This window comes from Nyctibius grandis, chromosome 4, assembly GCF_013368605.1.
Source record: "Nyctibius grandis isolate bNycGra1 chromosome 4, bNycGra1.pri, whole genome shotgun sequence".
Classification (NCBI taxonomy): domain Eukaryota; kingdom Metazoa; phylum Chordata; class Aves; order Nyctibiiformes; family Nyctibiidae; genus Nyctibius; species Nyctibius grandis.
Window position 1 is genome coordinate 36,899,887 of NC_090661.1, and position 16,012 is coordinate 36,915,898.

At 34.8% G+C, this 16,012-nt stretch overlaps 1 protein-coding gene across 1 annotated transcript in view; it reads left to right on the forward strand.

Annotated features, from left to right (window-relative positions):
• Positions 1-16,012, forward strand: part of FMN1 (formin 1) — a 153,880-nt gene that overhangs the window by 65,152 nt on the left and 72,716 nt on the right. Inside the window, exons 8-10 of the mRNA XM_068397364.1 lie at positions 9,023-9,084; positions 9,861-9,949; positions 14,671-14,800. Of these exons, the coding sequence (XP_068253465.1) occupies positions 9,023-9,084; positions 9,861-9,949; positions 14,671-14,800 (281 nt within the window). The remainder of the gene's footprint in view (positions 1-9,022; positions 9,085-9,860; positions 9,950-14,670; positions 14,801-16,012) is intronic.

Consider the following 16,012-nt stretch of genomic DNA (forward strand, 5'->3'; position numbering starts at 1 on the left):
CATCTAGCACTTTAAAAGCACAAGGGCTTACAGATGTCTCTTGGGATGGAGGGAAGCAAGGAAAAGAAGGAATAACTTTGTGCTTGCCAGTATTGTGTAAAAGGTATCAGAATGAGATGGAAAAAAACTGCTATTACTAAAGGTCTGAATAATTTACTGGCAGGATTACAGCAGCATAGGATAGGATAGTAGCTGTATTATAAAAACTGGGTAGTATTCTTAAGTATCTTCAGAGGTGTTTTCATGACTTTTTATTTTCCATGCCATGATCTGCTAAAATGGATCATCTCTCTCGCGCGCAGTCTCTGTCGTTTGCTGTACTTAAATAGCTTTTGAAACCCTCTGGACAATTTATACCAAATTTAAGAGAAAAGAGTAAGTCAAATATTTGAGTATGTATACACTAGCATTTTAGCTTGAATCAGCCGCTCACTTTTGAATCAAATCTACTAGTTGTCCCCTTTGCTGTGTTTGCATTGTAGAGCAATGCATAGTAGTCTCAGAGTGCACAAACATCCTTCAGAATTAAATGAGATGATGTGCTCTAGGAGCATGCCAGCAGTCTCCACCTATAGCAGGCTTTAAATTCTGCAGGTTCAGATGAGAGATAGTTAAAACTCCCTGAAATGTGTATGGTGTGAACACTGGACCCTCAGTACTAGCTCTTGCTGTCTACAAATCCATTTCTAAAGACTACACTATTTGCAGTTGTAGACATAGCTAATGTAGTACTACAAGTTTAATGAAAATTAGAGTGTTGGTAGAAGAGAGACACCAAAACAAGTGCTGTCACTGAAGGAAAGTTTATAACTCATCACCCTCTCAATTCTGAGGTAGCAAATGACTGGCCTGTCACCACATGCATTGCTCAAGGCAGCAACAGGATATGCTGCCTCTTGCTTATGGAAACAGCTAGGAGATACAAACTGGATTTGGGAATACTGTTAGTGGAACTTTTTTTGAAATATATTACAAAGCAGGATGAGTGACTCTAATAAAGATCTGTGTGCAGAGACTGTCTAGGGAAAAAAAACAGTTCATCAGACTCAGGGAAAACATCTGTTCTGTAGAGAGGAACTTCAGAAATGCATACTACGATGAAGACAACAGTAGAATTATGCTTGTTTCTCTTTTAGTGTGTGTTTATCCCCTAGTATTTTGTTTAATTTAAATCTGTGTGCAGTCCTACCTATCAGCAGACAAATTCTTTGAAGACTGCTATACTCAACATACTGGATGAGAACAGATCATAATAAGCACATAGCTCATGACAACACCTAATCAAAAAAGTGTATGATCATTGGGTGATGAATGTCAAAGTTGGTTTGGTTTTTTTTTTTTTACAAAGTGAAGTTACAAAGAACTACCTGTAAGAAACATGAAAATTAAGCACTCATCCCTTTTTTCAAGCCAATTGCCATTGGATAATTCAGTATGTGAAAGACAAGGAAGAGAAAAGTTAATGGGCTTTGGCAGCTTGCAACAGAGAATGAAGAAGCTTGACGAAAAAAAAAGTGAAAATGAAAAAAAAAGGATATCTAATTTTATTTCAAGTTTTTCTGACCATGTTTGTTGAAAAGCAATGTACAAATGAATTTACTGTCTATGTATAGTGTACTGGTTACTCTACTTTAAGTAGCAGTTACAGAAATACAGGTATAGAAAAACTGTCCTAACACAAACTGCCCTATGCATGCAGATGCATGCAAAATTGTAGAGAAGACAAAGCAAGAGTAATCACAAGAAAAATTGCATCCTTCTTTAAAATAGTGTGATATTTCTGCATCTATAGGATTACCCTCTCAAATTAAAGTGAATAGCTTCACAGCATATTCTGTAGATAGCTCAGGAGTGCAAAACAAGCAAGTGACTATACCTAGCACCCAGATGCTTCAGTTTGCATTTGATAATGAGCCAGCTGCCACACTTCAGGAAGGGAATCTCCCACACGTACGTTTGAGAGAGTGAAATTCATCCTTTGTAGATAACTTTAAATTCTTGCTGTATCTGAGTACAGACTAGGGAGAAGACAATGTAAAACTGAATAATTATTTTGGCTAGTTTTGGTGTTACATGATGCAGGAGGAAAGTTAAGATTGTCGTGCGGCACCTGTCCTAATACTCAGCTTTTTCGTAGGTGGGAGAGGAGGAGAAATCCTGGGTGCTCTAATGTTCTGAGAATACTAACAAATTTTATTGGTGAATCTGGTACTGAAGAGGGTAATATAGTTTCTGATTAGACCACTGTTAATAACATTCATTTCCTGAGCAGAAGAATCAGACAGAAAATCTGTCTGTCTCAGCATGCTGTATAGGATCTGTATTTATATTTAAAAATCAAATAGCAATAATCAAATTGTGCATAGGTTTGAGATTATTTTCAAGGCTGCTTCTCTGCAGTTTTTTTTAAAACCTTTATAAAGAAGAGATGAGGAATAGTGGAGATCAGCTGTTAGGTAAGGAACATGCTTTAACACTACATACTTAGAGAAATAATCTCAATTTCATATCAATGCATTTCTGTATTACTTTTCCTATCATTGTTCAGCTGAAATATTACAGCTTGAGAGACAAACTTGTGGCTCAAGACTACTTGTGTGGCTTTGCTGTTGAAATATTACAACTCACTCCACAGTGAGGTGTTTCAGTTCTTTTTCTAATGGGAAATGCTGATTATAACTGTATGTGAAGACCCTCTGTGGGCCCTGGTCCCAGCTTTTAACAGGGCAACGTTCCAGTTGCTCAGGCAGTTCCCAATATAGTAACTACCAATAGCAGCATACTGGAAAACACATCATAACACTCTTTTCTGCAGCGTACGTCATCTGTGCCGGCTTCCCATGAGCTACTGAGATCTTTGTTCAAGAGTAAACTGGCAAAATTCTGGGGTAGCCCAGATTAAAAAAAAGTTTTATTTACAGAAAAATGGGATGTAGATAAAATGTAGATGCATATGTCCAAAAGACTGTTTGTTTCAAATTCCTCCCTACCTCCATAGTACCTGCTTTTTGCCACTAAAATTGTGGGGCACCAGAAGTTCTGCTTCTGTACATTGCTGGAAATAGTTCACTGTCTAATACCCCTGATTTCCTTCAGGATGCATTAACTAGATGGTCTCACATGCTGGTATATTTTCCTTGGGACCAAACGTATGAGATGCGGTAGATCACACCAGATGCACACTTTATAGCTTATTGCCCTCTCTGTGGCAATAAAGTACCGTATTACTCCAAGCAGAACAGCTGCAGGCTTTGCTAGTACATTTACCAAGGCAAGAATTTAACACTGTAGCACTGCAGTGCTGACAGAACTTAGCCTATGTGGTGAAGGGGAGAATTAAATGCTGATCCTTGGCATTGAGACTATTTCTAATGCTAATTTAGTATTTTTTTTTCTTTCCTAGATTTTAAGCAATTAAATATAATGTCTGAGACTTCATTTATTAAATCAGAGTAGCACTGGCAAACCTGTAATAGTATGTATGGGGACGTGGTATGTTTATTGTGCATTTGGAACATTCTTGTGTGTACCAACAATGTAAATTATCTATGCAGAAGCACATTAAGCTTTGAAAATATTAGAGAAATGTATTTGATCACACTTAGATGGGATGGATTAGAATGTATTTTGTTAAAAAGCCTAGGTCATGCCATCTGCTTTTGTAGATTCACCTTCATTATTGGTTTTTTTTTGGTTGCTCCTCAAATGTGGAATATATTTTTATTATAGTGTCTCAGTAATGATATCCTGATGGTGAGCAATGCAAATAACTATCATGCCGCTCTGCATCAAAATTTTTTGTGTGGCATTATAGGAGGGGATCAAATTTCTGGAAAAAACAGAGTTATGATACAATGTCAGTCAACCAGTTGAAAAGTGTTTGATTGGTCTTCTCCAGCTTTATGATTTACCCTCCAGTGTCAACATATTAGAGTAAATAATTGGAAGAATGTGAACAGTAGATTAACTCATCCAGGCTGATGATCAGTCCAATAATAATTCTAATTCTATATTATGTTTCTAATCATCCTGTGATTTCTGTGTGGTCTTCCTCTAATGAGAGGCCATAGAAGTTATATAAATTGGTTGCCTTGTTTTAGTGCAGTTTATGGTTTATGGCACACCTAAACTTTAGAGAACAGTATCATTGTTAACCAGGTGCTTTTCTTAGCATCTGAAAGACTATGTTTTATACGTATAAAGCAAACTTTTCCAAAGCAACACTAATCTGCAGACCTTAGTGTGCTCAGAATATCTGAATCTCAATTTGTGTTTTAACCATATCATGCAGCACAAATCGTTTCACAGTTCCTTTCTCTATATTTTGGAAATACTTCTGGATAAAGATAAATGCTTTGGAATATTTCTTACTTGCACTACCTGAAATGAGTTTTATTGGGGTTTCAACTAAAATATTTTGCAGGATGGAAGTATAGATTATAAAGTTTTTTAAACTCTTGTTCCAAAGTTGTGTGACTTTTCCACCTATGCAGAATATTACATGTATGCATTCCACGGGTACTGTATACTATGCGTGAAGTATACAGATAGTTGCGTAGTCATCTCAGAAGTTGGGAAACAGTTTTCTTTAAAAGTTATTTTCTTTGTTCTGGAAAATTCACAGCATATGTTTTTGTGACTCTGCCTTGGGCATCCAGTCTGATGTGGGTAGGTTAACATTAGTGCCAGTGTCTTTTGCTCATGACTTCTTGCAGGAGTTGAGCTTTCTTAGTCTTCTAAACCTTCATTGTGCCCATGGTGCTTCTTTGTACAGTATATTTTAATGGTTTTTGTGTTGCATGATAGCTAAATACTGGAGAAAACCTTTAAATAAGTTTAGAACGTACCAATTTGTCAGAGGTAGACCAGAGCAATTTGGATATTTTAGGCAGTTTTGCCAAGTAGGGATTTGTATTTAATAATCATTGTCATTTTCTAATTGGCTAGATCAGTCACAATTCAGTTTAAATTTCCCAGTGATGGGCTTTGTGTTCCCATGAAATCAAGCCTTACTCAGCAGAATGTGCTACATAAGACAACGAAGTACTTCCAGGTCAAATAAATGTACCCTTGGCAAGCTCTTTTTATTTATATAACATATTTCTGTTTTATCATTAGGGAACAGTTAAGGTGATTTCTTCATATTTCATAGTTTAATTGTCACATTAAGTAGTTTGGTACTGCTGAGTATATGTAAGCTCTGTCAGCAGGACTTAAATCCTGATTTAACCAAATGTGTTTACTAGGAGTGAGGCTCTATATCAGAGTCAGCCTTAAGACTGTTGGCATTTAAGCTGGTTAAGAGGAGAGAAGTATCTTTTTCATATTTAGCTTCCGAGTTCTACAGTTGTATGCAGGCTGCACACAGCATGCTTTAAATTCTCAGCTTTTCTTTGGTTTACATTTTTGAAGTGATAAAACAGAGTATATGTGAAAAATCTGTGCAGTAGGGAATCTGGTTTTTGCAGTTAGATTAATTTTAAAACAGCGAGTCTGTTAAGAACCTTTGGTACAAGTTTATATTCAAAGCAATACTCTTAGTACGTGAAATGTAGTTGGCAAGTATTTTTATGTGTGCCTGTTAGTTTGAATGCATGATGCTGATCTGTTTTTTGTCCTAGCTGATGGTTATTATATCCTAATGGGTGCAACCTTGCACTAATGATCCTTGTGTATATAAATTCTTCTTGTTGTGAGCAGACACCATAGGCCACATAAAAATGTTTGCCTCAATTTCCCTGCAAAAAAGGATCTCAGAAACCAGACTTGGCCAAGTAACAGATTTTTTAAAGGTAGAGGAACCCAATAAAATTACCAGCTTTTCACAGCATGAGTCTACTTCCTTTCGACATATTGTGAGGTGTAGGTGAAATATTCTAACTGAACTGACAGTGTAAGGAAGACAGCTAACTAGAAAGCAAGATAAAAGTAAAAACCACCAATGATGATTGATATTGTAATAGCTATTAATTGTTTTGGAGCCTCTTTTGTAGATTTATGATACTTCACCTCTGTTACACTTATGTGAGTCCTGATATAATGAGATTTAATGCAGTATAGTATCACAGTTAAATTCACTGTATCAGGAAGAGTATTTTGAAAAACTTATCAAGGTTTTTATTCATTTTAACAATATCAATATACATATGATTACAACTGGGTTTTGTTTTTCACAGAAAAATTAAGAAGCTTTTGTTCCTTGTAACTCTAAGTAAAAAGCAAAATAATTAGTTTCTTTGATCTAGTGTAATGGGGGTTTTTCAGCTGCCCCAATTCAAGTTAATTTACACAACATACTGTGAATGTATTGCACATGCCATATTTTAAGAAGAATATGAAGAATACTAAGACACCTGTGAATTTGGGGATTTCTTCCAGCTTTTCAAAATCAATGCTTCTTTTGTAAAAATTCTACATGGTTTTGTTTTTTGATTTCTGCTCCAAATGTGTATGGCATTAAGTTTGACCATTTTGAATTAAAAAAAATATAAGGACAAAGATAAAGATATTAAAATACATAAAGATGAAATAAAGGAGTTTGTGTGATTTTGGCAGTACTTCTGACGTATTGGGAGTGTGTCTCTACACACAATAATGTCCTAAGATGTCCAGCTATCATTGAATTGAGTAATATGGCTAGATTTTAAACCACAGCCTGTCTGCATGGATATTGCCAATAATAGCAGCACAGGTTGTATAGCAAGTAAATCAGAAAATATTTTCTTGGTACTTTTGTATAATCACATACTTGTCCAAAGGAGAAAATAATACATATTAATGTCTCTCAACACTGGTTATTATTAATTCTGTTGAAAATGTGTTCGTTTATCAGATTGTATTTTATTAGTTTAGTCTCAAACATTTTTTGCTTTATCATGTCACTTCAAAACAATGCTGATTTGTTAGGACTGGTGCTGATTACAGAAACATGGATAAGAAAATATGACATTGAAAACCACTTTGTGATTTTGGGGCCTTTTTTGTGACAAATCTCTGATTGAAAATTCGAGTTAGATGAACATTTCTTGATATGCTTATTAAAGTGTTCTTTTTTTCAGACTACTTCCTCTCATTGTAATAGTTCTGTACCTAAAAAAATCTACTATTACTTACATGTTTTGCATTTCTAGTACGAGTTCATATTGCCTCCAATAAGTTGCTTTTCTAGATAACTCTGAACAAATAAATTTCTCCTTCTAAGCGGATTTCAGAATTTTCTAAGATGATAGGATGAAAGTGAAACCACAGGAGGAAGTTTTTGAACTCAATATGCGTATTTTAAAATCTTAACAATTAAATATATTGGACTATGAAACCAATTTTGCAATAGATTTTCCAATCTCTTAGGTCCAATTTCATTGGGTAATAACAGAAGATAATGCAATTCATGGAACTGTCTTGCAAGAGCCAACAGATGATCTCATAGATTCACTCCCTAATGATTTTTCTTTAGACAAAGATTTCTGTCAAGCTTGATTGTTCAGGCGTTATATTTGGTTACAGTCTTGAGCTTTTTTTTTGAGTCTTTCCAATAGGACAAAAATAGTTGGAGATATTGCTCTTTTGCACTGATACTGTCTTCTGTATAATTCTTTACTTCTAACCAAGGTGTAATGTCAACAGATGGAATCATAATTGACAGGCAAAATTTTAAAGCATTCTAAATGTCATTGGACCTTTTAATAAAATTAATTAGCCTGCCACAGAGAAAATTTACTAGCCTGCTGGTTAATTTCACAATGTAAAATCATGGGGTAGGTGGAAGAGCAGGCGAAAGCTTATTACTTTTAAATAATTATTTAAAGATGTGTGCCTTGCCCCTTTCAAACATGGTTTGCAAATGCGGCAAGAGCTTTTAAAATCTTCTAAATTCACAAATAGTCAAGTTTCCTTTGAAGAAATATGATATAGTTAAAATTAAAAGTTATCAGGTACTAGCTAATGGTGAGTCACTGGTTATGTGGAAAATAGGTAGAGGCCTTAAGCTTGATTCTCTTGGGATTAATGTTCCCAGTAACGTTTCAACATAAGTCAGGAGTTCAGAAATTGTGCCCAGTCCCATTCTGAATCTTGATGAAGTGCTGGTTTCAGAAAAATTAAACATCCAAAGTTATTTCTTTTCTGTTGCACATCTCTTAGCTTACTGGAATTTAACATTAGAGAGCATTAGAAAGCACCATGAACCAATCTTATTTAGTTTTGAGAAGAGTCCCAAAACATTGCCTAAATTGTAATGGGATTTGCAAATGTTGGAAATACCTAATGCCACATATTCCAAACATAGTAACATTTGGAACTAAGACAGGAAACAGTTTCAGACTCTTCATTTTTGGTAATGAGGCATAATTAATCATTGAAGAGTATACTTTACGTGTCTCTGTGTGATGTTTAAAAGCATTTATCTGGACATTGTCATGTGGGTAGTTTTCTAGTGGATAAAGCTAACTCAAACGTGATGTGCTCTAAGAAGATACCTTAAAAATCTGTAGCGCAATCTTTTGTGCTTGCAAATTTGCAACTTGCAAATCTTGTAAGTTTGTCTACCTGTCTCCTTCCCGAGATTGCTAGCCCCTAGACAAGCAGTTCTCCCTGTTTTCATCTCTCTGATCTCCCATGCACATAGGGACACCTAAATATCCTAACTCTCCATTCCTTCCTATCCAGCCTTCTAAGCTATCATGAAATCTGTGCTGTTCGTTGTCTGGTATCAATTGTTCTCATGTTCTCCTGCCTGGCCAGCTACGCTATCAGCTGAGTACCTGGCAGGTCACATCTTTGACTGCTGAGTATATTGGAGAGGAAAAGTAGAACTCCATTCTCCTGAAACAGAATTTATAGCAAGTTCTCATGTCAGTGCTGCGACTTTAAGTCAGAACAAAAATAAAATGCTGAAAATAATAAAATATTAACTGAATACAAATATGTCCTTTAGCTAGGTCATATCTCTTTAGTACATTTCTCAGGAAACAGAAGTGAACTCTTAAGTATGTTTTCTAACATCTAATATGTGTATTCTATGCAGCTATACTGTGTGTTGATGACTCCATAGTAGATCTGGAAACACTGGAAGCACTATACGAAAATGTAAGTAAGCTGGGGTAAAGCTGTGGTTAATCATCATAATATTTCCAACACAGAATAAGTAAAGTTTTATTTTACGTTGTCATTTTAGACTAGAGACATTATGTAGAAAAAGTCTTTAGGGAATTGAACAGTAATAAAAAAGGTAACAAAAAAATACCCATTGACATGCTTATTTCTCTTACTGGCTTAGTTCTTAAATGTCAGAAATTTAAAACAGTGGAGTGCCTTTGGAATCAGGTTAAAATGGAACAAAAGGTGTAACATCTAGCAGTGCTCTTTCCTGAACTGCCTGAAAAATACTGTCCTTACTTAAGGTCTGTTTTGTGCTAACACACTGGATTTTTCTCATTAAAGATGTAAGTGGCTAAAAAAGTTAACTGGGGCCAGTGCATTGCTGTCCTTACCCAAGTTGCTCTGTAGACTAAGTATATAACATTCATGAACTGTGTGACTCTAAAGTTGCATGAAAGAATACATCTACACTTGGCTGCAGAGATAGCAGAGCTACCTCTCCCACCTAAGCTGTGTGATGCATCTTACAGCAGTATTTGCAGTGCTGTGCTCTACAAGGATGCTGTGCTTTGTGGCCATTGGTAGCAAATAGCACTGCAAGGGACCGAAGGAATTTATCATGGAACTTTATGCCTCATTCTTTTGCATAGTCTAAATGTTTCCCAATAAAAAATATAATTGTTACTTGTAGACAAACAGGTAAATTAGTAATTTATTAATTTGTTATTGATTAGTTATTAATTACTCTATATTAATTCACTCAGAGAGCACAAAAGGATGAACTGGAGAAAATCAAGCAATATTATCAGACTTCAAAAGAGGAGGAACTGAAGCTTCTGGATAAACCAGAACAGTAAGATTTTTCTTTTAATATTTTATTGTTATATAGTACAGTCCTTTGCTGATATGTTAAAAGAGAACTTGATGATACATTATTTTTGGTAGCTAATTTTTAACTTTTTTGTGTATTTCAAGGCATGGTGTAAACTTTGCCTTTATCACGTAACTTTTTTCAGTCATGACAGATTTTACTAGGTCAACTTGGACCACCAGAACTGATAAAATATGTATCCTTGAATCAATATAAATTTCTCTTCCCATTCTCACATTTGTAAAAGGCTGATCCTTCCCTTAGAGCTTTTAGGGCTAAATTAATGTGTCATAAAGCAGGGCCAGACTGATTGTGGTTGTTAATTATTCGAAAGAACTACATAAACAGAGGATTTTGGCAAGTCCTGTGACAAAGACACAATGGACACTCTGGTCATACTGATTGAAGACCTACAAGACTCATTCCACAGTTCATCTCCTGCAACTGTTGTGGGCAGTGACAACTGCTAAGATGGAAAACTTAGATGTTGCTCTATCTGTTGTAATAAACCTTAGACCAATGTGAAAATCACAAGCATCCATAAGCAGAATGGTAATCCTGAATTTTATTTTAGTGTACTCATTTTATTTCAGATTTTGGCCTACCAGTGGTGTTTGTCTTCTGCTACTTTGTTACTTTTCACTTTGTACTTCCATTGTCGTCTTGTAATCACAGTGCAATTTCCTGCCCTGAGGCCTCTCTGCCATCTTGCTTCCTTTTCTCTCTTTTCTACTGTCTTTGGCATAAGAAAGGATAGGGGGAGGAAGAACTGAAACAGTAGAGATATTATATGATTGGTTGATGTCAGAAGTATTACATTTTCATACCTTTTTTTCCCATTAAAATGTTAGTAGTGAAGAGCAGAATTTTTTTTCTCTTTGTCCTAGGACAAGGCAGGTAAATACTCATTTTTGACTGTCCACTAGGGAACAGGTTAATGTTGGGAGATGAGGCTATCACACTTACTCTTGATTAAGAGTGCCTGTCATTCTTGAGTAAGACTTAAGATGACAAAGATCTGTAAAGTGTATATACTAGCTTGTTCTTGCATCCCATATCCATGGGTTTCATTGCATTGGCTTGGGGCATAAGAATACATTGTGTGACTAGTTGATGTTTTCCAGAGCTTGAGTCTTTGGCAATCTGTTTACTGTATGAGTTAAATAAATATTAATGCATTTTGTGTTCTAGAGAATACGAATCTTGTAGAGCTCTAGAGTTATAAAAGGTGGTCTGATTCTGTAAATTACAGTGGAGAGAGGTTGATCTTAATTAAACACAAAGTTGGATTTATGCTATCATTGTTCCATAATTAAAAGTAAAGAACTATAAATAAAGCAGTTACGCCTGATCATTCAGAGTGAAACAGTAGTGTCAAAGACAAAAGCTACTTTTTATCAGTTATTACTCTTTTGTGTTCTCACTGCAAGTCTTAATTATCCCATTTTTACCCTATTATTAAACTACATAGGTTAAGAAAACTAGCTTTTAAAAATGTTGCCTCAAGGGAGAAACAATTTGCTGATGATGCACTTATGTAAATTTTACTGGGCCTTCAAAATAACGTCTTTTTTGAAAACTCAGTAGATCAGATGCTGCTGGTTTTGTTGTCCAAGTCAGCCTCTAAGTCAGCCTAAATGCAGAACTGGAGATTTGGAAATGTACTATGCATATTAACTCCATAAAAGGTTAAATACAGAAAAGTGCTAAATACATATGTGTGATTAAAAATATTTGCTACAGGGCATAGGCCTCATGTATTTTCTTTAATGAGGATCAGAACAAAAGTGCAAACTAAGCCATTTATGAAATGGTTGCAAATACTAGCAATAGACATTCATATAATGAAACCATTGATGTGAATTCACTGAAGTCTAAAGGAAACCTTTGCCATTTTTAAATGCTTGGATTACAAGACAAATAGAAAGCTTCACTGGTATCACTGATGCTCTCCTGCACATGTGACTTTGATTTCTTTTGCTGGCATGTTCAATTTGCTGTTGTTGGCACAAACATAAAGAAGTATGACAGCAACATGAAAATACCCCCGTAAATTATGCTTCATGGTAATAGTTGTTAAAATGCTAATATTCATTAACACGGTAAAGGTTTATATGTGCAATTGGACACAATTTGGGGCTTTGCTAGCAGGATACAGATGTTTTATCTAGTTTCCAAGAAGACCCTTTTAGTTGTAATATAATCTCTGTGAAGTCCCCTCTACTGTGAAAGAAATACTAATGAAGGAAATAGTAGCAAAATATGGTACTGAGCTTTTCTGGTTTGTATGTAGTTTGAATTCAGGAAGTAGTGAGCTATTGATAATTGCTGCCCAAGTAATGCCATTTGCTTCTCTTTGAGGAGCAGTTTCCTTTGACTTCAGTTTAAATCCTTCTGGCTTACTTAGAAGCTTGCAGGATTAGATTCACCTTTTTCCTAAAAAATTATTTCTAAATTTTATATTCTTCAAATAATAAATGTGGATAAATGTGAACTGATAAATAGTTTACTCCCATAGAATCAGCCTTCTTTGTCTATCTTCTGGAAGAATGTTCCGTAACACTAACAACATGCTAATATGCCTGGCTTGAAAGTACTCTCAAGTTCTTTACTACAAGGTCCTGGTAGGATAAAAGAGTTCTTGAGTAAATGCATTTTTTATTTACAATTTCTGCAGGAAAGGAGTAAAATGGACCTCACAGAGATAACAGCAAATTCTCTATGTTTACTTCAGGCCATAAGAAGTGTAGCAATGAGAAACCCATCAAAAAGCTATGTCACAGTCATATTATTATTTAAGTCAAAATCATACTTTTCTCAGAATACAATTGCAAAAATGACTGAACTAAGAATATTCTTTTCTCTCCAAAAGTCTTGTCCACCTGAATTGGTGGTTTATCTTTGATAACCACAGATTCATGCCATGACTTTGTTTAGTAGCTACATTTGTAGTCACTAAGATTCCTTTTTGTGACAGATTTCAGTTGTAAGTGTTCTGTCTGGATATTTACATTGAATACTTAGAATTCCAAAATCTGGAGAGATTTTCTTTTCATGCTGATGCTCTTTTAACTCTCAGCACAATTATGTTGTATTCCAATGACCAGCAGTGTAGGAGATAGTTCCCTTTTCAAGGGAAGGCAAGAATATGTGTCATTTGGCTTTTTAAATTTAAACTTTGAAAATGTATGTATGTTAGAACTTTAATGAAGGAGTTTGGGTTTTTCTTTCTTTTGTTTCTCTCACACAAAGTGTAAAATATCCTCTTTTTTTCCTGGCAATACCATTCATTCCCAATAGGAAGCATTTTTATTAATACCAGCTTGGCATTTCTTTTTTTCCCCACTGCTTAAGTGTAAGAGCCAAGCTGGGCCTCCCCAGTCCTTCTCTCACAATAGATTTTTTTCATCAGACAAGAAAGAAAAAGAAGGAAAAAAATTATATTCCAATTAAAACGTAGTATTTCACACCAGCCACAGGTGGATTTTGCTGATTTTTTTAGAAAGTCACTATGTATTCAGCAAAGCATTGCATGCATGAGAAATTCATAAAGCGGATTTCAAGATACTGATATTATTTATTATGAAAAAGAAATAATTTGGAGAAATCAGATATATTGGCTTAAATAATTAAATAAATTTAATAAGAATGCAAGTTAATAATGGTTCACAAAATATCCCATAATTCAGTGAGGTAGAAAAATCTTTACAGCATCGCATTAAGGGGAGGATCTAAGGATGTCTGTAGACAGAAGATGAGAAGAATGTTTCTAAAAATGGAGCAAAATACAGCTTGTTTCTGAATTTCAAGAGAGCATGTGTATCACTGAAATCCTAGACTCAAAACCCACAAAGCAAATTATGCAAATCCTGTTATTACATGAAATGCTAAAGCTTCTTGTATTATTTAGCCAAGCTTTTACATTTTAAATAGAAGAAGAGAAAAGAGAGGACTTACTCATGCCTTTGGAATGCTTTCATTTTGTGATATCCGAACTGGAGCTGTTGAATATGCTTCTATTTATTTTTATTTACCAAAGAGTTAAAGGAAGAAAGCTGGAATAGACTCATGAGGAAAGTATGTCTATTAGGACAAATAAAGAGCAGAGTTAGTAACTTTGCTGAACAGTGACTGAAGAGAGATATAATCTGCAAGGATTTTAGAGCTAAATACATGACTAGATGCATTACCATAAAACATGCTGCTATGTAATTGGAAGTGTGGTGCAAATTAGTAAAAGAAAATTGAGGCTGAGCATCAGAAGAAATTTCTTGGCAGACATTTTATATTATGAAATAACCTTGTAGGAATATATTGAGTTCCGTATTGCTGGGCACATTTTTAAGGGAAGCAAAAACACATGAGTGAAAACAGCAAATATACAGTGTTGCTCTAGCTCTTTCCTTTTCTTCTTCTTTTTTTAACCTATGATCTAGGTTTGTGTTTCTTCTATGTATTCCTATGCAGCTGTGATAGTGGGTTAATGGATTAATGTGATAACAATTAATGTCTTGCCTTTTTCTTGATATTAATAGGATTTCTTAACACATTGAGCATAAAGAATATAACAATTATAAATTCTGTCAGGTTTGACTCAAAGTAGGGAAGTTTGTATGTATATTTTGTGACACTACAGATTTGATCTGTTATGTACCCAGCAGATAAGAAATATAAAGATTCATTAATACTCTTTTTTTCCACAGATTTTTATATGAGTTATCTCAGATCCCTAACTTCACAGAACGAGCTCAGTGTATTATCTTCCAGTCAGTTTTCTCTGAAGGGATAACATCAGTGCACCGGAAAGTTGATATTATAACTCGTGTTTCCAAGGTAAGTCCTAATGAAAGCTAAATAAAAACATAAATATATTTTAGAGTATTCATGCTTCTTTTTTTACCGTAAGTGATGAACTTTAAGCCTGGTTTTGGCTTTTCAGGAAAATAAAAATATATTAAATTTTTTAGATGCTTATAAGAATGAAAGGAGGAGGAAAGAGGGAAGGTAAGTTGTGTGTGATGCTCGATGCTCTACATAGGAAAATTTATTTTTATTTGAATGGCAGATTTTTATTACTTTGCACATTAAGTACAGTAATAGATAATCTCCATAAAATAGAAATTAAGTATCAGACTAGCTTAGTACAGGGCCTTGCAAACTTACTTTTTTTGCATATCAGTGTTGATGCCATCAGCAATATATGCCTATCACGTTCATCAGCTTATTACTTTCTCCTGGTATCTATACATTTCTGTTAACCCTGATACAACAGATTTTTTAGTACCTGGCAAAGTTTTACCTAAGATTTCTATACTATGAATGACTAAAGACAAGATTTTGAAGTTATAACAAATAAAACATGAAATGTAGAATGAGATAAGAACTAAAAGACAAATTTAATAGTGACCTAAAGGTATGACATCCTGGCCAGGACAGTATTTAATTTTTTTTTTTTTCCATTTTGAAGATTAACTTTTGATTAGCTTTGCTGCCACAAAGTACCCATGCTCTACCCCTTTGGATTTCTTTGCATATTCTAACAATAAAAATAGTTACTTAGTATTTTCTTTCCAAAGGAGACATAAATAAGGAATCAGTTTTGTATGAGATAGGGAAAGTGGTATTGCCCTCACTTTACTCAGGAGGAGCTCACACTACAGTTGATTTATCCAATGTCTAGTATAAGGCTACATAGTTAAGAGTTAGGCCCGTGGCCTCAGATTCTCAGTTGACAAGACAGATGTCTTTATATGTAAATTAAAATACTTTATTAGTTCTCCACTGTGTTTCTAGATTTCTTTTCTGTTTTGAGGCATGGTAATTTAGTCCTTAGCCCTGATGTATCCGCACTAAGTATGGAACCAGAAAAGTGAATTTCCAGAGCACCAGGACCAATGAGAAGCAAACTGAATATGACAGTCTGAGTCTAACCTAGTGGCAGCAAAAATAGCACATCTCCATTTGACTGTGCATTATGCAAAGTCATGATAAACCACCTTGTCTGTAAGATTTTTAAAGGCTATTAAGAATGTTTAGTAATCTTCT